At 46.8% G+C, this 20587-nt stretch overlaps 1 protein-coding gene across 1 annotated transcript; it reads right to left on the bottom strand.

Annotated features, from left to right (window-relative positions):
* Positions 1-1118: 1118 nt before the first annotated feature.
* On the bottom strand, positions 1119-16070 carry LOC146189780 (dermonecrotic toxin SPH-like). Its single transcript, XM_084605341.1, has 5 exons — positions 15848-16070; positions 8830-8961; positions 4441-4560; positions 2842-3079; positions 1119-1248 (listed from the first exon to the last, which is right to left on the bottom strand). The coding sequence occupies exons 1-5, from the start codon at positions 16041-16043 to the stop codon at positions 1119-1121; spliced, it is 816 nt and encodes a 271-aa protein (XP_084461467.1). The 5' UTR covers positions 16044-16070.
* Between the last annotated feature and the right edge of the window lie 4517 nt (positions 16071-20587).

The raw sequence follows: 20587 nt of genomic DNA, 5'->3' as shown, positions 1-20587 counted from the left end.
CAGTCAATACATCCTCAAAGAACCCCAAAGTCGAAACGACTGTAAGTGTTCGTCATCCATATATGTTTGCATAATTTAAAGCAGTGGTTTTTAATCTTTTATTGGTTGTGTATTACTTTCCCATTCGCCTGCGGCACCTGTTTGACTCCGCCGCCGAGCAATACTTATAATAGATATTCATAGCCCATGCTGTCTCTAAATGTGAAAACCATCTACTTCTGCACACTGCCTTTAATGGAGTATGTAGTTTATTGCAGAGAAACTTGCATGTAGCAGCATTAAAAAATCGGTCCACTTATTCATTATTTTGCACCACAGGAAGTTTAAAATTATTACCTTCTTTACTCATTTCACAAATTATAGAGTGGATGTTATATTCTTATAGTAATTAACTTGAGGGAGGTTGCATAGAATCACAATTTCCTCTGAAACACTTCTTATACTGTTGACCTACCACTCGCGCATATGGCTGCTGATTTCTTAGTTTCGGTTTCCCAGAAGAAGCATATTAATTCTCCACGGAAAACATCCAACAAATGAGACAACGAATAGTTCCATTTCTACTCTATCCTGCCATGCTCTTCGTTTGACAGATGGCGTCTTTCACCTTTCTTCAGAACTTTCAATAATACAATAGTAATCGCACGGTGCCGGAGAATTGCTTTTTATTCGTACCTTTAGTGTCGTTATGTTTAAAAAAACGAGCTGGCCCTGCGTCGAATAACCCGGGTTATAAACATCCTACGCTTGTTAAAGAAAAAAGTGGTTGATTAGCATAGCACATACTTAATTTGTTGCATTTAATGCCAGCATTCTGCATGAAATTCGTCTTCGCACGACTAGCCTGCCTCTGTTTCTTTAGGTAGTCTCTATTTTGCGGATGTTTGCCTGTTCTCTGGTCTGTGCCGTCTAGTTGGCGGCTGCTATGTGCAGAATGCTTCTAACGCATACGTATTCATTTAGCTATCTTACACTTGCTCCGCCCCTGCCGCCCTCGGGCTACATTTTTACTCTAATTTCTCTAATAAACGTCTTCAGGGCTGAGGTTGCATCGGTGGAAAGTTTTGCTAATCTTCAAAAATGTCCACCTCTACGGCGCGAGTCTTTGGAGAAGGATTTTATCCACGAATACAGGCCCAAGGATTGTCATATATGTTGGCGAGTCGAAGCTTGCTTTTGAACTCCCTTTCCTCCATGATGCTGGCCATCCGACGAGGTATGTTTGTAATGATGCCGTCTACGCCTCTCCTGCAATAGGAGAAATGCAAAAAAAAAAAAAAAAGAGTATTAAATGCAGATTACAGCAGTAGTAATCCTCATGAGGAGCACGAACTCATGTTCTTTGCAATTTAGAAATCTTGTGGTCGTTTTTAACGCTACTGCAATGCGGGAGTGTGTCGCAATTGCATTTCTGCCCTTGAAAAATGTGTTGGACGGGCTTCGGCGCCCTGTTGAGCAGCGTATTTTTGGACAAAGTTTCGAAAGGGTTCATTCCACGTTCGACGCGTCAGACGTGTGTGTGAGTATTCAGAGAAGCGCTTGCCTACAGAGACGGGTATCTTTCGTAGGGACCAAATTTGTTTCACCTGATTGCGTGCAGCCATACATCGCGTTGCTGGGCGTCTTTATTCCCCTTTCGGAATAGCAAAAAGCATTTTGGCCGCTTCACGCCGTTTGCTGCACAGCGCAGCACTCGGGCATTCTTTGATGTCTTTATACCACGATGCTTTATACTCACTGAATGTACAAGCGTGAAAACGCGACCGTAAATGCTGCGCATGTGTTTTCTTACCATACAAAATCAATTGCGATGCCAATCTCCGCATAATGTGCGTACCGGTGGCCGCGAGAAAGAAGCGCGGCGGACCATTTATGACGGTAAATGACCACGTGACAGAGAACAGCGAATCGCGAGCACGCACGGGCGCGGTGGCAAAGAGAAAGCGAATGCGGTACTTTTCCGGTATTTTTCCTGCTTTAGCGACTTTGCACATCGTTTTCCCATTCAGCCATTGACAAAGACATTACCGAAATTTGTACAGATTCTCAGGCAGCATACCGCCACTACCTAAACGGCGTGGCGACACCGGCCGCGCATCATATTCTTACCACCGCCATCTCTCTCGACCGAACGGTTAATCTAACGTGGATCCCAGGGCATGCCTCGATCCCCGGTAATGAGAGCGTTCATGCGCTGGCTCGAGAACTCTCTACCCGAGCCCCGGATGATCAGGCACCCAACTCCGCGCAGGAGGCCGAATCGGTCCTTTCTATATACCACTAAATCACCACATTCTACAAACACAACCGCCTGACACTGCCACCACCCCACAGCACCTTGTCACCCTTATCCAGTGCTACATGGCGACGGATTGTTTCATTTCCCCCTACCGTCTCTCATGCCTTCACCCTGGCTTGCCCCCTCACTGCGACACCTGTGGCGAGCCCAAATCCTCACTTCTCCACTACCTGTGGGAATGTCCTTCCCCCCAGGCAGTGCCCCCCATCCCCCTTCCCACCTTTTCTTCCTGGGAGGCTGCTTTGCGGACAGCTCAACCCGCCGGTCAGAAATGGCTGGTACATCGGGCTCTATGTGAAGCAAAAGCCCGTGGACTTCTGGAATAGTAGGGGACCACCCTGGAAGACTTTTTTTCTTTTTATTAAATAAAGTTGGTTTCCATCCATCCATCCATCCCATTACTGCGCCCTAGCAGACTTACGTGCACCGGTGGAATTTTTTTCGCGAGTTATGCCAGAAACATGTCATGCACTCACGCAGTGTGGGAGCGAATTAGGAACATGAGAGCCTGTTTATATGGAGCTTGAAAACATGCAGCGCACCTGAGTGATCGTCGCAGCTGCTCCGGCTTATCGATGGTCCACTGGTAAGCCTTGTCAACGTAGTGATCTGCTCTTCTGGACTCCCTATTAGCGATGACGGCACGCATCCTGCCATCTGGGCGAAGGAATGACACGCAGTTGGTGTCGCCGTCTCCTTGCCACCGGTGTCCCGATATGCCGAGTTCCTGATAAAGTCTCCGAATGTTTTCCAGCCTGTCATTGTTGCTGACGTCAAATCCTGGTATAGACAACGCCACCAGGTAGTTAAAAGGAGGCCACCCACAAGTTACCAAACACTTAGGTTGGTTTATTAACAAGTCTTAATCACCCCCTGCGAGATATTGCCTAAAAGAAGCATAAAATAACTCAAACCACCCTTATAATGCGCAGCACAACAGGCTGGTAATGAACACAGTCACAAAAAAAAAATAATTAAAGAGCACTGCAGAATCTACATTGAAGTAATGCAAAAGCACGGATGCTGCTGTTGGTTGCTTTTAGTTGCTTAAAGGGTAAACTTCGTTTACCCATTTTAGTCTTTGGTAGTTTCAAATTGCGTGCCAATCCCTTTCTACGCCCTTTTTCGGTTCTACTTCCGGTTGCGTGACGTCACATCCTTGACGTCTCTACTACGGCAGCCCTTTCTCTCTTTCCACTTTCACTCCAACCTTCCTCCCTTCCCTTACGGCGCGGTTCAGGTATCCACAGAACAAGTGTGACAGATACTGCGCCTTTCCTTTCATGTGAACCAGTTATTCTAAATAATTACCTAATTAACTTATTGGCCTAAGTATTTTTTCGGACAGAATATTACGTCACCCTCTATCGATTGACACCATTCATCAACTTCTAACACTTCTCAATTACTCACAACTGCTGCGGACACAATTTTGCGGACACGGTCTGCCGACACTGTCTGCGGACGCGGTGTGCGGACCCGTTGTGCGGACACGTTCTGCGGACAGAACGGCCAACGACGACGACGGTGACGACGCTTGATTTTGTCCGGCACAAGGACTTTAGAGTTCTTGCGGTAAAAGACAGGAGGCCGTTGACAAGTGCGCAACCGAGTGTTGGTGGAACAAATGAAACAACGATGCCGCCCTCCAATGGGGACACGTATGCGGGATGCCATCGTTGAAGCGTGACTGATCAACGAAATAAAGTACATAAATAAATAAATGTCACGCTTCCAATGAAATTACGTGCACTGCCCCAATGAAAGCGTTGTTTAAAGACGACTAATGAACGAAAGGATGCCACAGTAGGGGCAAACTGTGCGATTTACGGCGTCGTTCACGGACTGTGACAAACAAACAGCGATGCAGCCTTTGACTATGGCGATGATCAGAACTTGCTTTCGGCGACAGTTCGGAAAATCAAAGTAGTTTTAAAGCGGCAATGCCTTTTCGGAGGAGGCTGGTCGTTTAAAGTCTGAAAGCGCTTTCAATGATTGTGGGTCAAAATATTTTGCGTTGTTTTGATAATCTATTCTTAAAAAATGTGTTCTGAGCTGGGCATACTCCAAACCTTGCGTATACGTCTATAGCTAGAGCGGTAAAGAATGCAAAAACAAAAGCTGCATAGCTGGATAATTACCAATCTTTTCCAACATGGCGGGTGAATGACGCTTAATGACTGCAATCGCTCCTCGGAACACATTCTTGTCTTGTACACTTGGCACTGATAGCAGGACGTTCATTCCCTGCCTGGGTGCGACTGAAATCGAAATTCAAAGGCGCGATATCACACAAAAGGAACTCTACGACTATGCATAAAAAAAGTAAGGAAAGGAACACTATGAGAGTCTGTTGTGGTTGCTGAAAACATTCATTCCGTATTTAAACCATCAAATTTTATATCCAATATGGAAACTTCCCAAGCAACCACCGACGTCCGTTGTACGTCCGAGCTAGAGCCGAACGTCCTTTTCCGAAATTGTACGTCCGTCGGACATACGTACAACCTCCGGTTTCGGACATCCGTATTCGTACGTCCGTCGGAGGTACAGACTACGTCCGTTTTTGTAATCCGCATGAGAGACGAGGTGTACGTCCGATGTACGTACGGACGAGTATGTTTCCAGGACATATATTTCCTCGCTGACAAAATTCTGTTTCAACATTCACACTTGTCTTCAATGCTCAAGATGTGTCCTGCCTGGTCAAAAAAAAAAGAAAAAACATTGAGGCCAATTTGGACCTGCAAATGGTTACATCTGGACCCAATATTGGACACCACCTCTCCAATGGATTAGTCCAGTTGGATTAACCAAATGGTTCTGCAAATACTAATTGGGCATTCCAAATAAAATTCAATCCAGATTTTCCAAATGGTACTCAAAATTCCAATAGGAAATCCATTTAGGTTTGCAACTTCCATTCGGCCCCTGAGATAGGGAATTGTATTATATACCAAATGATTAGCTGGTTGGCCTAAAAACTATGGCACATACACAGTATGGGGCGATTGTCATTAATTTCTCAGCTTTCATGCCGCAATTCGTTGTATCCGTTGGTAGCGGCGGATGTGATCTTCAATTGTTACTCTAGTTGAGCCTTAACGTATGTACTACATGTACCACCTTCGCGGCTTCGCCATCTACGATGGTATACGACCACGTCTTGGCGAACGAAAGCGCCGGATTGCCTTGCACTGTGGGTCTTTACAAAAATAGTTTTTTTGCTGTTTGAAATCCCCGCCAGTCCCCGCCGGCCGGCGGCCTTACTGTTTGGTTGAAAGTTGCGTATTCCATCACACTGTGTGTGAGTGTGGGAGGGGGGGGGCGGGATGGTAGGTTTCGCTTGAATATCCTCGCAGGAAAGGGTACCTATTTAAAGAAACTAACAATATTCAGTAAAATTATAGTGTTAACTTATTACGGCCAATTCATTTCTGGCCATGAATGTTTCTGCCGTAGTTTCGTACCAGGTGTTTTTGTGCCGCCATTGCCGGCTGTCGTCCTGCCGCCGCGGCTCGCGGCAGCAGTTTTTTTTCGTTCTGTGCGGGTGCACGCAACTATGTTCTAATGCCTTCACCCATCTGTGTGCGCTGCAATGACAACGATTGCGCAGTTGTGCCAGTTCCTAGTGTGAAAGGATTACCCCCTTGGAGCAACAGTGGTTCACGACGATAACACATCAGGACGGGCGACTCCGGCGACAGCGTTTGAAAGTGAGTACTGCGATCGAGCTTCCTGAAAATCTGCGCAGCGAAAATTGTATGAATATGTAGCAGCGCAGTGAACCTACTGACACATTTCAACGCGATAGCATTAAGGAGCTAGTTACACCGAAAACCAGGAGTAATCGGCGCGGTGGTGTCCGTGTATGTCGAGTGAGTTGGCTGTCCCTCTCCTCTACGCAAACTAGGAAATTGCTGGAGGTGCTATCGCGTTCCACTCTTGCAATCTTGCGAAGCTTATAACCAACCTCCTTGTTTTCGTCAACCAAGGCGGTGGGTAAACAGTCGGTCGTCACATTTTTTTTTTTTTAATATGCTTGCCTTCGCAAGTGGCATGCTCTGCATTTTTCAATGCAAGTTGCAGGTTGCGAGGGCACAGTCTGCGCTGCAGTGCATTACAGGGATAAAATGCATAACTGCTCCTGTACAATGCGATAAGCGATAATCGCCCAAGCTCGCGAGCTTGAAAGTTGTGCACCACTAAAAAAAAAAAAAAAAAAAGAAGCATTTCAGATAGCGAGTGGCCTTTTCTGTGCTTGAAATTATTGAAGCGCGTTATCAGCTTATTTTAATTTAGGTATGGCCTGTATGATACTGCCTTCTGAACTGTTTAGCTTGTTTAGCTTTATCCTTAAAGCATTGCAGATGAATTTATGTGATATTCGAAAGATAGCGGGTGCGATATAACTGGCGTGAACTAAGGGAAAGGAGGGCAGAACCTCGCTGATATTTGAGACTGCTTGTAACAAGTGTTGTAGGGCAGGTACAATATGAGAAATACTCAATTTTCTTGTTATTGGCCTCCAGAAAACCTCGAGTCAAGGATTATGCTGTGCATGAGCTACAGGCTATTTACTAACCTGTTTTTTTTTTCTTTTTGCAGAAAGCTGGGTGCTTCCACTTCATCACGAAAGATGTGCGCTTCAAGTTTGACGTCATATTGATGAATTAGACATTTTACAATAAAATATGCCTGTTGTACTAAGCTGCTTTTCTATTTTATTGCCTTGTGGGAGCGAAAAAAGCATGCATGCAGCATATATGCGAATATGCGAGGAAGATCCGGGAACGGACGTCCGAAATGGACGTCCGTTGGCCAGACAAACATGTCCATTTGGACGCCCACCGGACGGCCGACGGACGTCCACTGGCTGTTCGCGGACGTCCATCGGCCATCCGGAACATCCGAAACGGATGGCCACTGGCCGTCCGATGGATGTCGGTGGTTGCTTGGGTTATGATTGGAAACTAGTATTTCTAAAATGGTTTCTTAACACCAGTTCACGCATCTCGTTTTACTATAAGTGGATTTATTTGATGGATTTATTGACTGTCAGAATAGTCACTGTTAACTGAACGTGTTCTTCTCGCGTCTATTATTGTATAAGAGCCTTCAGCTCCTTCAAAAGCCACGTAGCTGAGATAAGTTGCGTAATTCCGTCTCCTCGACGGCAGGGTCCCGCGCAACTTCTTTCTTCTCACTGGTTGCCTCTGGGTGGGTTAAACGGCGATTGTTACCGAGAGGTGTCTCTGAACGCAACCTAAAGGTAACATATACTCACTGAAGGCAGGAAATGATTGCGGTGAAGCTAACTGAACAGTGTTACCGTTGTCATGCCGTCACCTCGTGGTTCTGTTCACGGCTGGTTTTGCGGCTATTAAGAATTAAAAACATCACATAATGCAACCTAAAGGGGAACAGCTCCCCGGAATGATCTTGGTAGGTTATTTTAACGTTGCGTTTAAAAAAATCACAAAAATGTTACACTTACAGGATTCGAACAGGTGTTTTTTTTTTATCAGTGATCAGGTAAGTAGTGTCAATTTATTGCGCCATTGAAGTCTTTTTTCTTCCTGTTAACAATGAAATTTATAGTGGGGCAAAGTCAAAGTATAATACCAAGAAGAGCTCTAGCAAAAGTAAAGGTTCACAAAGTTTCAAAAACGCTTCGAGTACGGCAAGCGTTAAATGCGCTCTTATTCAGTTCTACAATATTTCCGCTATCTGTCGCCAGGTGTCGCTGCTCAGAGGACCCTACCGTGGAGAGGACAGAATGTCGCATAAATGTGTGTAAAAAGCACAAATCCTACCGCTGCAAGTTTCCGACTATATTAGAGATATGATGTCGAAGTTTAAAAGACACTCAAGCGCGGACTAGAATGCAATAGTTCTGTGATCAGCCAGTGCTTAGAGACAACACTTACGGAAGGGAAATTAGGACTTGTCTACCCTCACTGGTGATATTGAAATCGGGTCACTGCTAAAAATAATAAACAAATCTCAGTTGCTACTCGAGCGTCCCGGATTGCTTTGTCTTCGACGCGAGACTCTTAATAGACCACGTTTTGGCACGCTTTCAGAGTATCATGATAAGTAAATGGTATACTGGTATGGTGCAAATGTCAATAAGAAGGTTACATTCTGCAAAGCGCAAAATAGCACAAGTAGGTAGGGAGAAATAGAGAGACGGTGAATCTATCACTAGCTAATATTTTGACAAAGGGTATTATTCTCATCTAGAGCCTTTGAAAAAGTTCTCCAAAAATAATTTGGGAGCAGACTGATGCTTCTTGCTCACTACTTTTTTTGTGTTCTGCTGCCCAATGAGGTGGCTACATAAATGGGGGTAGCTTCCGCTTCCTTCCTAGTGCGTTGTGTCTGCAGAAAAGTATTCTGTACGCCGCAATGACTCCTAATTTGTTGGCAACCTAACGCAGGCACGAACGTTCTCGTAATGCCCTTCCTGGTGGCGGCCCTGATCGCATGTTTTTTTTTTTAGTGGAGTGGTATCACATTTGCTTTACCTCCTTGCCACAGGTATCTTAAGAGCTTCATCCCAATGTCTGTACCCGCCCGGTACTTTCCCTTGGGGTCAAGATCCTGGACCTTGAGATCCAGGAATAGGAGCAAAAGCTGCTTCGCGTATTTTCCTCTATCTGCAATACAACAAATGCACTTAAAGACATAAACCATGCTTCAGGATGGCAGTTATCGTTAACATTTAGCATACAAAAAAGTACAATCCGCAATTCTTGCATCACACAAGCGGGCCAGTAAAAACAAGTCCGTTTAATACTATTAGGGAGCAAATTGCCGGACAGGGGCTTCCCCTAGTGATATTAATTTTGTTTGTACTGTGAGCGCAACGCGTGAACTTTCACCTCTTTCATCTGTATAGATCCATCATCATTATCATCATCATCGCTGACTGCTGCTCGGAGCGTCGCGCGCTGTGTGCCAGCTGGCTCTGGAATAGAACAGACGTTTTGTGCAAGTGCTGTCTCACAAGTGGTGGAGGTGCGATTCGTATTCCCCACCTCTCGCTTTAGACCCGCCTACCGTTCTCCCTGGAGCTCCGTTCAGGCCTTCGCTTGCGTCCACGGTCCTGTGCTATGGATGAGGGCAACGGTGCTCGCTCACCCCCGGCGTCTCCTCCTCCTACTGCGGCTGCCCCTGCCTGGACTGTCACCAGCCGCCAGCGCGATCCCCAAATCTTTGCTGGCCTTCGCGGTGAAGATGTCGACGACTGGCTCGACAACTACAACAGGGTCAGTGCATTTAACCGCTGGGATGACGCTCATAAACTGCTAAACGTCGTCTTCTACTTGGCTGACGTCGCCAAAACCTGGTTCCTCAATCACGAGGATGACATCGCTGACTGGCCTACATTCACGGACCAGCTAAAGAAAATTTTCGGCACTCCGGCTGGTCGCTCAGAGCAGGCAAAGAAAAAACTTGAAGCTCGTCTCCAGCAGCCCGGCGAGTCCTATACGTCGTACATCGAGGACGTTCTGGCCCTTTGTCGCCGTGTCGACGCTGCTATGCCTGAATCTGAGCGTGTTCGCCACTTAATTAAGGGCATCAACACTGCTGCTATCAATGCCTTCGTGTTTAAAAACCCGTCGTCCGTATCCGACATCACATCCACATGTCAACGTCTGGACCAGCTACAGTCCTGCCGCCTCGTGCAAGACCCCAGTGATGGTGGCTCCCTCATAGATGGAAATTTGCGGTCCCTAATCCGCACCATGATCCGGGAGGAGCTCTACGGCCTCACCAACCCCTCTGCAGTATCTCCAACTCTTCCGCCAGCAACGGTGAATTTGCGCAGCATCATCAAAGATGAACTGACGAATTTCAACTGCACTGTGGCACCTGCCCCACCTCCCATTGCCTCCCAACCTCCCTCGCCGCCTCCCAACGCCCCCCAACATTCCTTGCCAACCTATGCCGAGATTACTTCACGGCAACCCACTCCGCCTTCCCCGACTTGCTCGGCACCCGTGTGCGGTCACGTCGCGGCAATGGCACCATATCCTACAGTGCATCGTCCTGTTACAGCCTGGCGCCCCTCCCGCCCTGTGTGCTACTATTGTGGGATACGTGGCCACATTGCCCGTGTCTGTCGCCGCCGCCAACAAGACGAGCAACGGGGTTATGCTCCCTTTGAACGTGCCCGCGTGCGCCAGCCTGATGATTCTGCACTGCCCTACTCAGACTTTTACAGGCGTTCTTCCTCTCCTCCGAATTCCACCAATGTTTCACGGCCCTCGCGTCCTTCCCGACGCCGATCCCCTTCGCCTTTTCGCCGCACGTCACCGCTTCGTCCTGCCTCGCAACCCTTCCAACCTATAACGGAAAACTAACCGAAGCAGTTTTTGGAGGGAAAGCTGCTTCGAGTTCGAAATCTACAATTCCTCCTGGGCGACCGTCGAATATGTTAGTAGTGATTGTTGAAGGATTGTACGTTGAGGCCCTCATCGACACCGGCGCCGCTTATTCCGTCATGCATTTCTCTCTGTGTTCTCATCTGCGCAAAGTTATAACGCCATACATCGGTCCGCCACTTCGTGGAGCTAATGGAACTCTTATGAAACCCACCGGCCAATGCACAGCACGTGTCCTCATCGATAACCAGCGGCATCATATTGAATTTATTGTGCTCCCCACGTGCGTTCATCTCATGATCTTGGGGTGGGATTTCTTATCGTCGGCGTCCGCCCTCATCTCTTGCCGTGAGCGCCTTATTCATCTTGCGGACCCCGATACATTACCGACTTCTGATTGTTCACCACCACACGTGTTCGCAGCAGTTGATTTCGTTTTGCCCCCAGGACGCGAGCAGCTGATCATCGTGGCATTGGACTACCCTCTCGATGGCGAAGCCTTCGTTATGCCCGCTCCTCGGTGGACCTCCGACGGCCTAGATCTTGCCTCGTGCCTCACCTCCTTCACCCGCGGTTGCGCGGTCGTTGCGGCCCTTAATACAACTCTCCAGCCGTTCTTACTGCCCAGAGGAGCCACAGTTGGGTTTATTTTTGACTGCGATCCCGTTCCCCTCAACACACTTTCCAGCGCACCACCGCCTCCTGCCAAGCCTCAATTTCCGACATCCTCTGCGCTCGCAGCCGCCATCAGCCCTGACCTTACATCCGAGCAGTCCACAGCTCTGCTAGACGTCCTCCTGCGGCACCGAGAGTCTTTTGATGTGTGCGCCTCAGCGTTGGGGAAGACCTCCGTCACCTCTCATCGCATAGAGACGGACGGCTCTGCTATTGTTCGACGAAGGCCGTATCGCGTTTCAGCAGCAGAACGCAAAATCATTGAGGAGCAAGTTGCTGACATGCTTGCTCGAAATGTCATCCGACCATCCACGAGCTCTTGGTCCTCACCTGTGGTCCTCGTTCGCAAAAAAGATGGCTCAGTCCGCTTCTGCGTGGATTACCGGGCACTTAACAAGATCACGCGCAAGGATGTTTACCCTTTGCCTCGTATTGATGACGCATTAGACTGTCTTCAAGGCGCTGAGTATTTCTCCAGTCTCGATCTCCGCTCGGGATACTGGCAAATTCCTATGCACGATGCAGACAAGGACAAGACTGCCTTTTCTACCCCCGACGGTCTCTACGAATTTAACGTGATGCCTTTCGGACTCTGCAATGCGCCGGCCACCTTTGAGCGCATGATTGATACCGTGCTTCGCGGCATGAAATGGAAAACATGCCTATGTTATCTCGACGACATCATTGTCTTCTCGTCAAACTTCACTCAGCACTTGCAGCGTCTCACTGATGTCCTCACGTCCCTTGCCCAGGCGGGGCTTCAGCTGAATACCAAGAAGTGCCACTTTGCCAGTAAGACCATCAAAGTACTCGGCCATGTCGTCAGTAAGGCAGGAATCCAGCCTGATCCCGAAAAAATTACGGCTGTCGTTAATTTTCCTCGGCCCCAACGTCAGAAAGATCTTCGCAGCTTCCTTGGCTTAGCCTCCTACTTCCGCCGTTTTATTCGGAACTTTGCAACAATTGCTGCCCCGCTACACAAGCTCGTGTCTTCCCAAGTGGTTTACACCTGGTCCACTGAATGTGAAGACGCCTTCAAAGCTCTCAAGCAGGCACTCACTTCCACCCCTGTGCTTCGCCATTTTGACGCTGACGCGCCCACCATACTTCACACAGACGCCAGTGGCCACGGTATTGGCGCGGTTCTCTTACAACGCAACGCAGTGTCTGAAGAGCAAGTCGTCGCATACGCCAGTCGTACGCTTACTGCAGCTGAGCGTAATTATACTATTACCGAGCAAGAGTGCCTCGCTGTTGTTTGGTCGGTTCAAAAATTTCGACCTTATTTGTATGGCCGCCACTTCACCATTGTCACAGACCATCACGCACTCTGTTGGCTGTCATCGCTGAAGAACTTATCGGGTCGACTGGGTCGCTGGGTACTACGTCTTCAAGAATACACCTTCACCATCACTTATAAATCTGGGCGAAAACACCTCGACGCTGACGCCCTCTCCCGCTGCCCATTGCTACCTACTGACGCGGCCCCACATACGGTCTCCTCTCCCTGCTGCCATCCGAGTCAGCCTTCTTCTGGCCACCTGAATGTTGCACCCATCACTACAGCTCCACTCGAGAACAATGCTGATTTCTCGTCCCTGCAGCTGACTGACCCTTACTGCCGCACAATCATCGCTCGCCTCCGTGGAGAATCAGTTGTCCCAAACAGTCGCTTGCGCCGTCAGCTTCGTCGGTTCCGATTTCACCATGGAACACTTTACCGCGACATTTATCACCCTACGGGTCAACGCTGGGTACCCGTTGCCCCTCGCTCCCTTCGTTTTAAAATTATGGAGGCTTACCACGACGACCCCACTGCTGGACATTTAGGCCACTTTAAAACTTACGACCGTATCAAGAGCCGCTACTTCTGGCCTGGGCTTTCTGCCAGCGTCGCCAAATACATTTCATCATGTCCGTCTTGCCAGCATCGCAAGCGTTCAACATCCCCTCCTGCTGGCCTACTGCAACCTCTACCTTGCCCATCTGTGCCTTTTGACACGGTCGCCATTGACTTATTTGGTCCTCTCCCTTTGACGTCAGACGGCAACCGTTTTGTTGTCACTGCCATCGACCATCTAACGCGGTACGCTGAAACCGCACCTCTTCGCTCCGGTGCCGCCTCTGAAGTCGCCGATTTTTTCCTGCGTGCGATAGTTTTGCGTCATGGTGCTCCTCGTATTCTCATTAGCGACCGTGGAAAGACATTTCTTTCTCAAGTCCTTGAGGAAGTACTGCGCGCAGCCAACACCGTCCATAAGACTTCTTCTAGCTACCACCCTCAGACCAACGGACTCATCGAGCGGTTTCATCGCACTTTGTCCGACATGATATCCATGTATATCGCTCCTGATCACCGGAACTGGGACAACGTTTTACCTTTCGTCACCTACGCCTACAATTCCGCTGTTCAGCGCACTACTGGTTATAGCCCTTTCTTTTTAGTTTATGGCCGTCAACCATCGACAGTACTGGACACTACTTTCTTCTCTGCTCCCTCTACGTCTGAATCTCTGGGCGAAGAGTTTGCCACTCGTATGGCCCAGTGTCGCCAACTTGCCCGTTTGAACACTGAAGATGCTCAACAGGAACGCAAAGCCCTGTATGATCAACGCCATCGAACTCCCTGCTTTTACCCCGGTGATGAAGTTCTCCTGTGGACACCAATCCGCATTCCTGGCCTATGTGAGAAGTTTCTCCATCGTTACATTGGCCCTTATACAGTACTCCAACAAACGTCTCCGGTGAACTATCGCGTTATTCCCTCGCACACCGTCGCAGATCGACGTCGTCGCTCCGACGAGATCGTCCACGCCTCGCGCATGAAGCCCTATGCCCGTCGTCCCTCATCCCTGTAATCAGCGACCAGGGTGGCCGCTCTTTTGTCGGGGGGATTTGTGTGAGCGCAACGCGTGAACTTTCACCTCTTTCATCTGTATAGATCCATCATCATTATCATCATCATCGCTGACTGCTGCTCGGAGCGTCGCGCGCTGTGTGCCAGCTGGCTCTGGAATAGAACAGACGTTTTGTGCAAGTGCTGTCTCACAGTACCATTAAACGTTTTTAAAAAACTCCGGTTTGCCAATTTTATTTAAGAACGCCCTTTTAGAAACAGTAGTTTCGAAGTCAAGAAAGGATTGCCATCATCGTGCTGTCGCAAAAAAAAAAAAAAAAAAAAAAAAAAAAAAACAAGTGAAGCTTCTTAGCAGGCATATGGCGGCATAGAAGGGAATTGTAAATACAAACATTCCTTCATTCAGCTGGTTGCTAGCTCCAACATATCTGTAAATCAATTTAGGAAATTGTCCGGACGCTACAATTGTACATACACGTTAACTGATAGACTTCGTTGAGGTGAAACTGAATGACGCCACAGTTGCTTTTTGATGGAAACTCTGCGCTGACGTTTATTGCTCCTCAGTCTAATCAAGAGTTAAAAAAAAAAGGGAAAAAATTCTGCTGAACTTTTCGCGCTTTCACCGCATCAAATTAAAGCTAATATTGTAAACGTGCCAAATGATTGCCTAGTGGGTGTATCACGGCTGATAAGCGGTATTAGTACAAATAAACACAGACATAAGAAAATATGTGGACAGGACGACGTTGGACTTGCAAAAGTTTTTAGTTTGAAGGAAATTGTAATGGCCGACCAGTAAATTGATATTTGTTTCACATTATGGCACTGCGAACGAGGGGCCTTGCTTACAAACATTTCTGGGCCCCGAAACGGCAAAGAAATATCTTTTTACTCTTCGGCGTCATTGTTTTTCTATATACATCCCCCGGCCAGGCGGGATGCCGTCATACTCTCGAATGAGATGCAGAAATGGTAAACAGGCATAATTTGAGGGTTTTTCAAATCCACTTCATCTTGTAAATTTATTCGAAATACACTGTACAAATGGTACGCTTTCTTATTACAAAATATGTTTCAGGTTGAACCACCACATGCACATTTTCAGAAGTCCATAACTTCTAAGGAGGTATTTTATCATGCCAGACGCTTTAACGAACAAAGCACCGTTAGCGTCGAATGACTCGGTATTTTTCACCTTAAGGTTCTATACCCCCACCCCACACACACTGTACCTTCTGTTCGCATTTACTTCAGCGTTCTTTAAAGTCGCATGCTGCCTGTACGTACAGAAACTATAACTCTGTACCAATGAACAAGGCACTGTTAACTACAGATAGTCGCTTTAGGCGTAAAACCTAGAATAAATAAACAAGCCTAATTACACAGGGTTTAATTAAGCAATAATTAACATGAGGAGTTGGGCAAGCTCGGAGGAGATGAGTAAACGTTTTCTTTTTAAAGGACGCAACGAGATGGTAAATTAGTGATGTATATGTCACTAATGACCAAGCAGTGAACAGTGTATTTATGAATGGGTGACCCTGACATTGGTAAGTAATCGACTTCTTGGACACGTTTTTCCAAACTGCCGTCCATGTAACAGCAGCTCTATCTGCTTACAGGGATCAGTCGACTTCCGGACGTACTGCAGGAAATCCGGCACTCGCTCGTAATTTCTGCACTTCCTGAAGCAGTCACACGGTACGCCGTGGTAAGTCTTCGTCGCATTGCCATTTCGGTCGAATGTGACGTCGGTCTCAACAGAGTTGGCTCCATCCTTCATAGCTAAGTCTAACAGGTTAATCGAATTCACCATGTGGGCGATGATGTAGACTGGTCTGAGACCGGAGGCACACACCTTGGACGGTGAGAGAACAGGACAACGAAAATTGAACGTTACTATAATGCGAATAGGCAAGAAGAAGGCAAGAAAATTTGAGATATGTGGTTTGTCTAGAACCGAGGTGAAATAATCCCTTTAAAACCTACATTAAGAGTGCTACGACAAACATCGCGCTGCAGATAAAAGGTGTAAAATAGAGTCCGTTTTAGAAATAACAAAAAAACGTTGTGAGGAGAGGAGTAAGTTCAATCTCCGAAATTACTTACAGGCAAAGAAATGTTGAAAACTACTGCCAACATAGCCAGGACTAGCGCAGTTTGGCGGAACGTCATGATGAATCCAGAATCCTGCTCTGGCACTTCGCGTTGATACCTGTATTAAATTCCTCTATAAAAGATGCAAGCAGCCTAATTAGCAGTAAGGTGTAAAGAAAGAACCGTAAGAAAACATTGAATGTATAGCTTGCAAGAAAAGAATATGTTTCGATCATTTTGGGCGTTTCAAATAATGTTATAAAAACTCCAAGCAAAACAACTTTGATACAGCTCGTTGACGTAAAACGTACTTGCTTTCGTTAAACGAAGCATGATCGTTGGAAATTGCTGCTGCAAGCTTGAAGAGTGTTTTTATTTTTCAAAGCATGCCAACAAAGTTGTGGGGTACCCAAATCCTAAAATTCGCAGAATTTAAACTGCTGATATGGTCACATAATGTCATCAAGCGAATGTCTGCTGAATCGAGGAGAGAAAAACAGGCAATGACGTACTGAAAAGTAATCCTTGTCTATTGTCCGTGGTTTTTCTGTTATGGGCGCAGGAATGATCACTAACTCGGCGATGTTATGTTCAATAATGGCAGCGTTTGGGCGAGTTGGTTAGACATGTTAACCCTGGAAAGCTCATAAAAAACAACGGACAACAGCAAGAGACAGACACACGAGCGCTTACTTCCAAATGATTTTTATTTTCATGCGAGAAGCAGAATATATGTGCACTTGAGATCACATGCGCATGCGAAGAAAAACTCAAACAAGAAAAAAATATTATCTGGCTGCACATGTAAAAGATGAAAGATATGCAATCTCTTCCTCAGACAGCAAAATCGACGCACCACTTACACAATCATCGCCAGTTCGTGCTATCTCACTTGCCTCAACAATTTCACGCGTTGTTTTACACTTGCTTTTATACAGAACTTCACATTGATGAAAGAGAGGACGACAATTCTTGCTTTTGCACTTGAGGCAATGAATGCTCAAATGCCCACCTTTTCTGTTTTCGACAGCGTAATTATGTTCACCTAATCTCTCATTTAGGCATCTACCAGTTTGGCCTATGTAATATTTACCGCAAGTCAATGGCACCTTGTACACAACCCCTTCTGTGCATTTTACAAATGGTTTTTGGTGCTTGATCATGCAACCTGACTTCAGCCTGTTTTTTGACGTGCTCAGCTTACTTAGCGCACTCAGCTTACTTGGGGCAGAGGAACAAAACATTTGCATTCACTCGGTTACCAATTTTTCTTAGGTTGTGTGACAACCTGTGCTTATAGGGGATGACTGCAAACTTTCTTTTATCTTTTGTCTTATCCGGCTCTTGCTTTGAGTTAGCTTTCCTTTTGATTGTTTTAACAAGTCCTTCTGCAACAGACACCAGCATGTGCAATGGGTAACCATGCATCTTGCAACTTTCTTGACTGTAAAAAGATGCTTTCTTCAACAGAATGTGGGCATGACTTTTTCAAACAGTTTATGAAACCTAAACGAGCTATGTTACGTTTAATGAGTTTAGAATGCGCGGAGCTGAAAGGTAAAGGCAATTTTCCATCACTGGGATGATAAATCCAGCAAGTATGATCTTCAAAAAATGTTAACATGATGTCAAGGAAGCGTATGCTATTGTTATCAGGGAGCTCATGTGTGACAACAAGTGGAGATAAACAGTTCGAAAAACAACCTAAAACGCTTCCAACGGCCTCATCGAGGGTGATTACAGTTGTGTCTAACAAAATTAAAAAGTCGTCAACATAACGAAATACATTTAACACCCCCTCGTGTGTCTGTCTCTTGCTGTTGTCCGTTGTTTTTTATGCGCTTTCCAGGTTTAAAATAAAGATGTTATGTTCTTGACCACTGGGGGCACGACACAATTGCAGTGTAGCCTTACCGAGACTGTTATATAGAAGACGTGCTTGCGATATAGTGGAGGGGCATGACCTTTAAAGCTTTAGCTCTACTGCGTTCATTTCCAGTTTCGTTCATTCCTTCATAAATCTTTGTTCACAAGGATTACCTCAGGCCCAGATGGGAAGTGGGTGGGAGATGAGGGTGCTAGACTTCGAAATGAAGTCTAGCAGAGCACTAAGTTTCAGCTTGGTGTCGGTACTGTCTGCTTTATTCCAACCCCCAGTACCTCATGCGTTCAACAGAGGGCGCCACGTCCTCGTGCGCCACATTTTGTTTCATCTCGCACTGTGCAGCAAAGATAGTCGTCTTCATCGTCGCGCCCAGGCACGAGAGCACTATTCTACCGCCGCAGCAATCACGCCTCGTTTAAAACTGTAACACTCTCGTCGTCTTACGAAGTTCCATCTGCGCCGCTCCATCATTTAACCTAGGTAAATAGGTCATGCGCATAACCCGTCTCGCTATACACAAAACAGAGGGCGTGGCAGCATTGCTGTATCAGTTTACGCCAACATAGAAATCAACACGTCGTGCCATCCGCGATAAAGCACTCTTAGTTAACGCTTTGTATCCATGTCTGACAAGATCGAATTGCTCCATTTGTTCACCTGATCTTCGTTTGTGGCCGCGGGCCGCCTATATACGTACATGACGCCGGTAATTAAGTGTTGGCGCATTGAACTTACAGTTGTGGTCGAAACTCGCAGGAGCGTTCCGAATGGCCGTGTAATGAAAGCCTTTCAGTTGCGTTCTCATGGGTCTGTGCTGAAAAAAAAAATGACATCAATCACAGTGCCCTTCGAGCGAGGCCAGGTACGAAGGGAAGCAAGCAGCGATGTCTCTGGACATGGCGGAGTTTGGAGAATTGTGGAAGCGTTTTTTCGCGGTATTCTGCGGAGTGTGGAAGCGCGGACACTTTTGTACCGTACTGAGAGCTCAGGTGAGCGATAGCCTATTGAGGAGAATGCCCCCCCCCCCCCCCCCAAAAAAAAAAAAAAAACAATTTCTGCGGAAAAAAATCACAATGAAGGAAAGAAAATATCTTGAACCTCAAGCATATAGCGGTTTGAGAAAAGGTCACGAAGAATTTGTAAGACCACACTTTTCCTTGTTTTGTCGGCAACGGCTCTCCCGGCCAACAATAGGATTCGCTGACAGCCGGCCTTGCTCGATTGAACCAATTCGCTGATTTTAGACCAAGCTAACAAAGAATGCTTGCGTCACGGACGGAGCCTGATCGAAGGCGATTTCTCTAGCCCTCTACTGTGCAACCGGACGACGCACGTGTTGCTCCTCCGGGCAGCCGCAAAAATGTGCAGACTGGCTCCGGCGTCTCTGTTTGCCTTTTCCCTGTAGAATTGCGGTACCTTAACATCGGGAAGGTAAAACCGGTAATCTTTTTTACTGTAGAATGTGGTATCTTAACATCGGAGAGGTAAAACAGTTAATCAATCCAATTTGATCGTTCCGCTGCGATTCCCTCGGGCAGGGCATCATCCCATTCGATGTTTAGGTGCTAAAGTTGTTGCAATAACACCTTCGCTCGTACGATGGAAGGGGATAGCCGTCCTAGGGGATCGTAAATCCGTGCGGTGGTTTGCAGGACGGATCGGGGCTTCTGTCAGTGCGAGGGTAGAAGTTTGGCATGTCCATACTTAGTTCCCACGCGAGACCTAACGCCTTCAACACATCTGATAGGTAGCCGAGGATCTTGGCTCCCATCGAGTCTTGCTCAAATATCTGATACAGCTGCACTGTTAGATTCCAATTTGCGCAACTACATCGAGGCCGCTCAGAAATTGGCGTTTGGCTCGTTGTACAAATTCAATTCGGCCTGTTCGTTTTCGACTCCCATCAGTGTGTCGTGTGTCGTAGACAGTGTGTGCAGTCGGTTTGCTGTGTTCAGGAACTGCTCTTCTGCGCTGTTTAGGTGATGTGTGAGAGGGGTAGAGAGCAATAACGGACCGGCAGACGTTCCGAATGGGACTCCCTTAATTCATGCGCCATATCAAGATTGGTTTAAATGGGCCACATGGCTCAGGCTTCTTTTCATACACACAAGAAACGCTGTTCGTCTCTGTCCTCCGGTCTGTATTTATTTATTTGTTTATTTATTCAGTACCCACAGCGCCCGTAGCGTATACAGTAGGGGGCAAAGACTACAAAGTTACAAGCAGACCAAAAAAATATGAGTTTCTGCTATATACGGCACATGAAATACACATTATACATGCACAACGCTCTAAAGCAATGATCATCGAAAAAAAAAAAGGAATACTCAGAGCCACAGGTAACATTCAACTCAACATCTAAAAAAAAACATCATTTG

The sequence above is a fragment of the Amblyomma maculatum genome, chromosome 5, assembly GCF_055883805.1.
Source record: "Amblyomma maculatum isolate TAMU_Amacu chromosome 5, ASM5588380v1, whole genome shotgun sequence".
In the NCBI taxonomy this organism is placed as follows: Eukaryota; Metazoa; Arthropoda; class Arachnida; order Ixodida; family Ixodidae; genus Amblyomma; species Amblyomma maculatum.
This window is presented reverse-complemented; position numbering and strand designations above follow the sequence as displayed.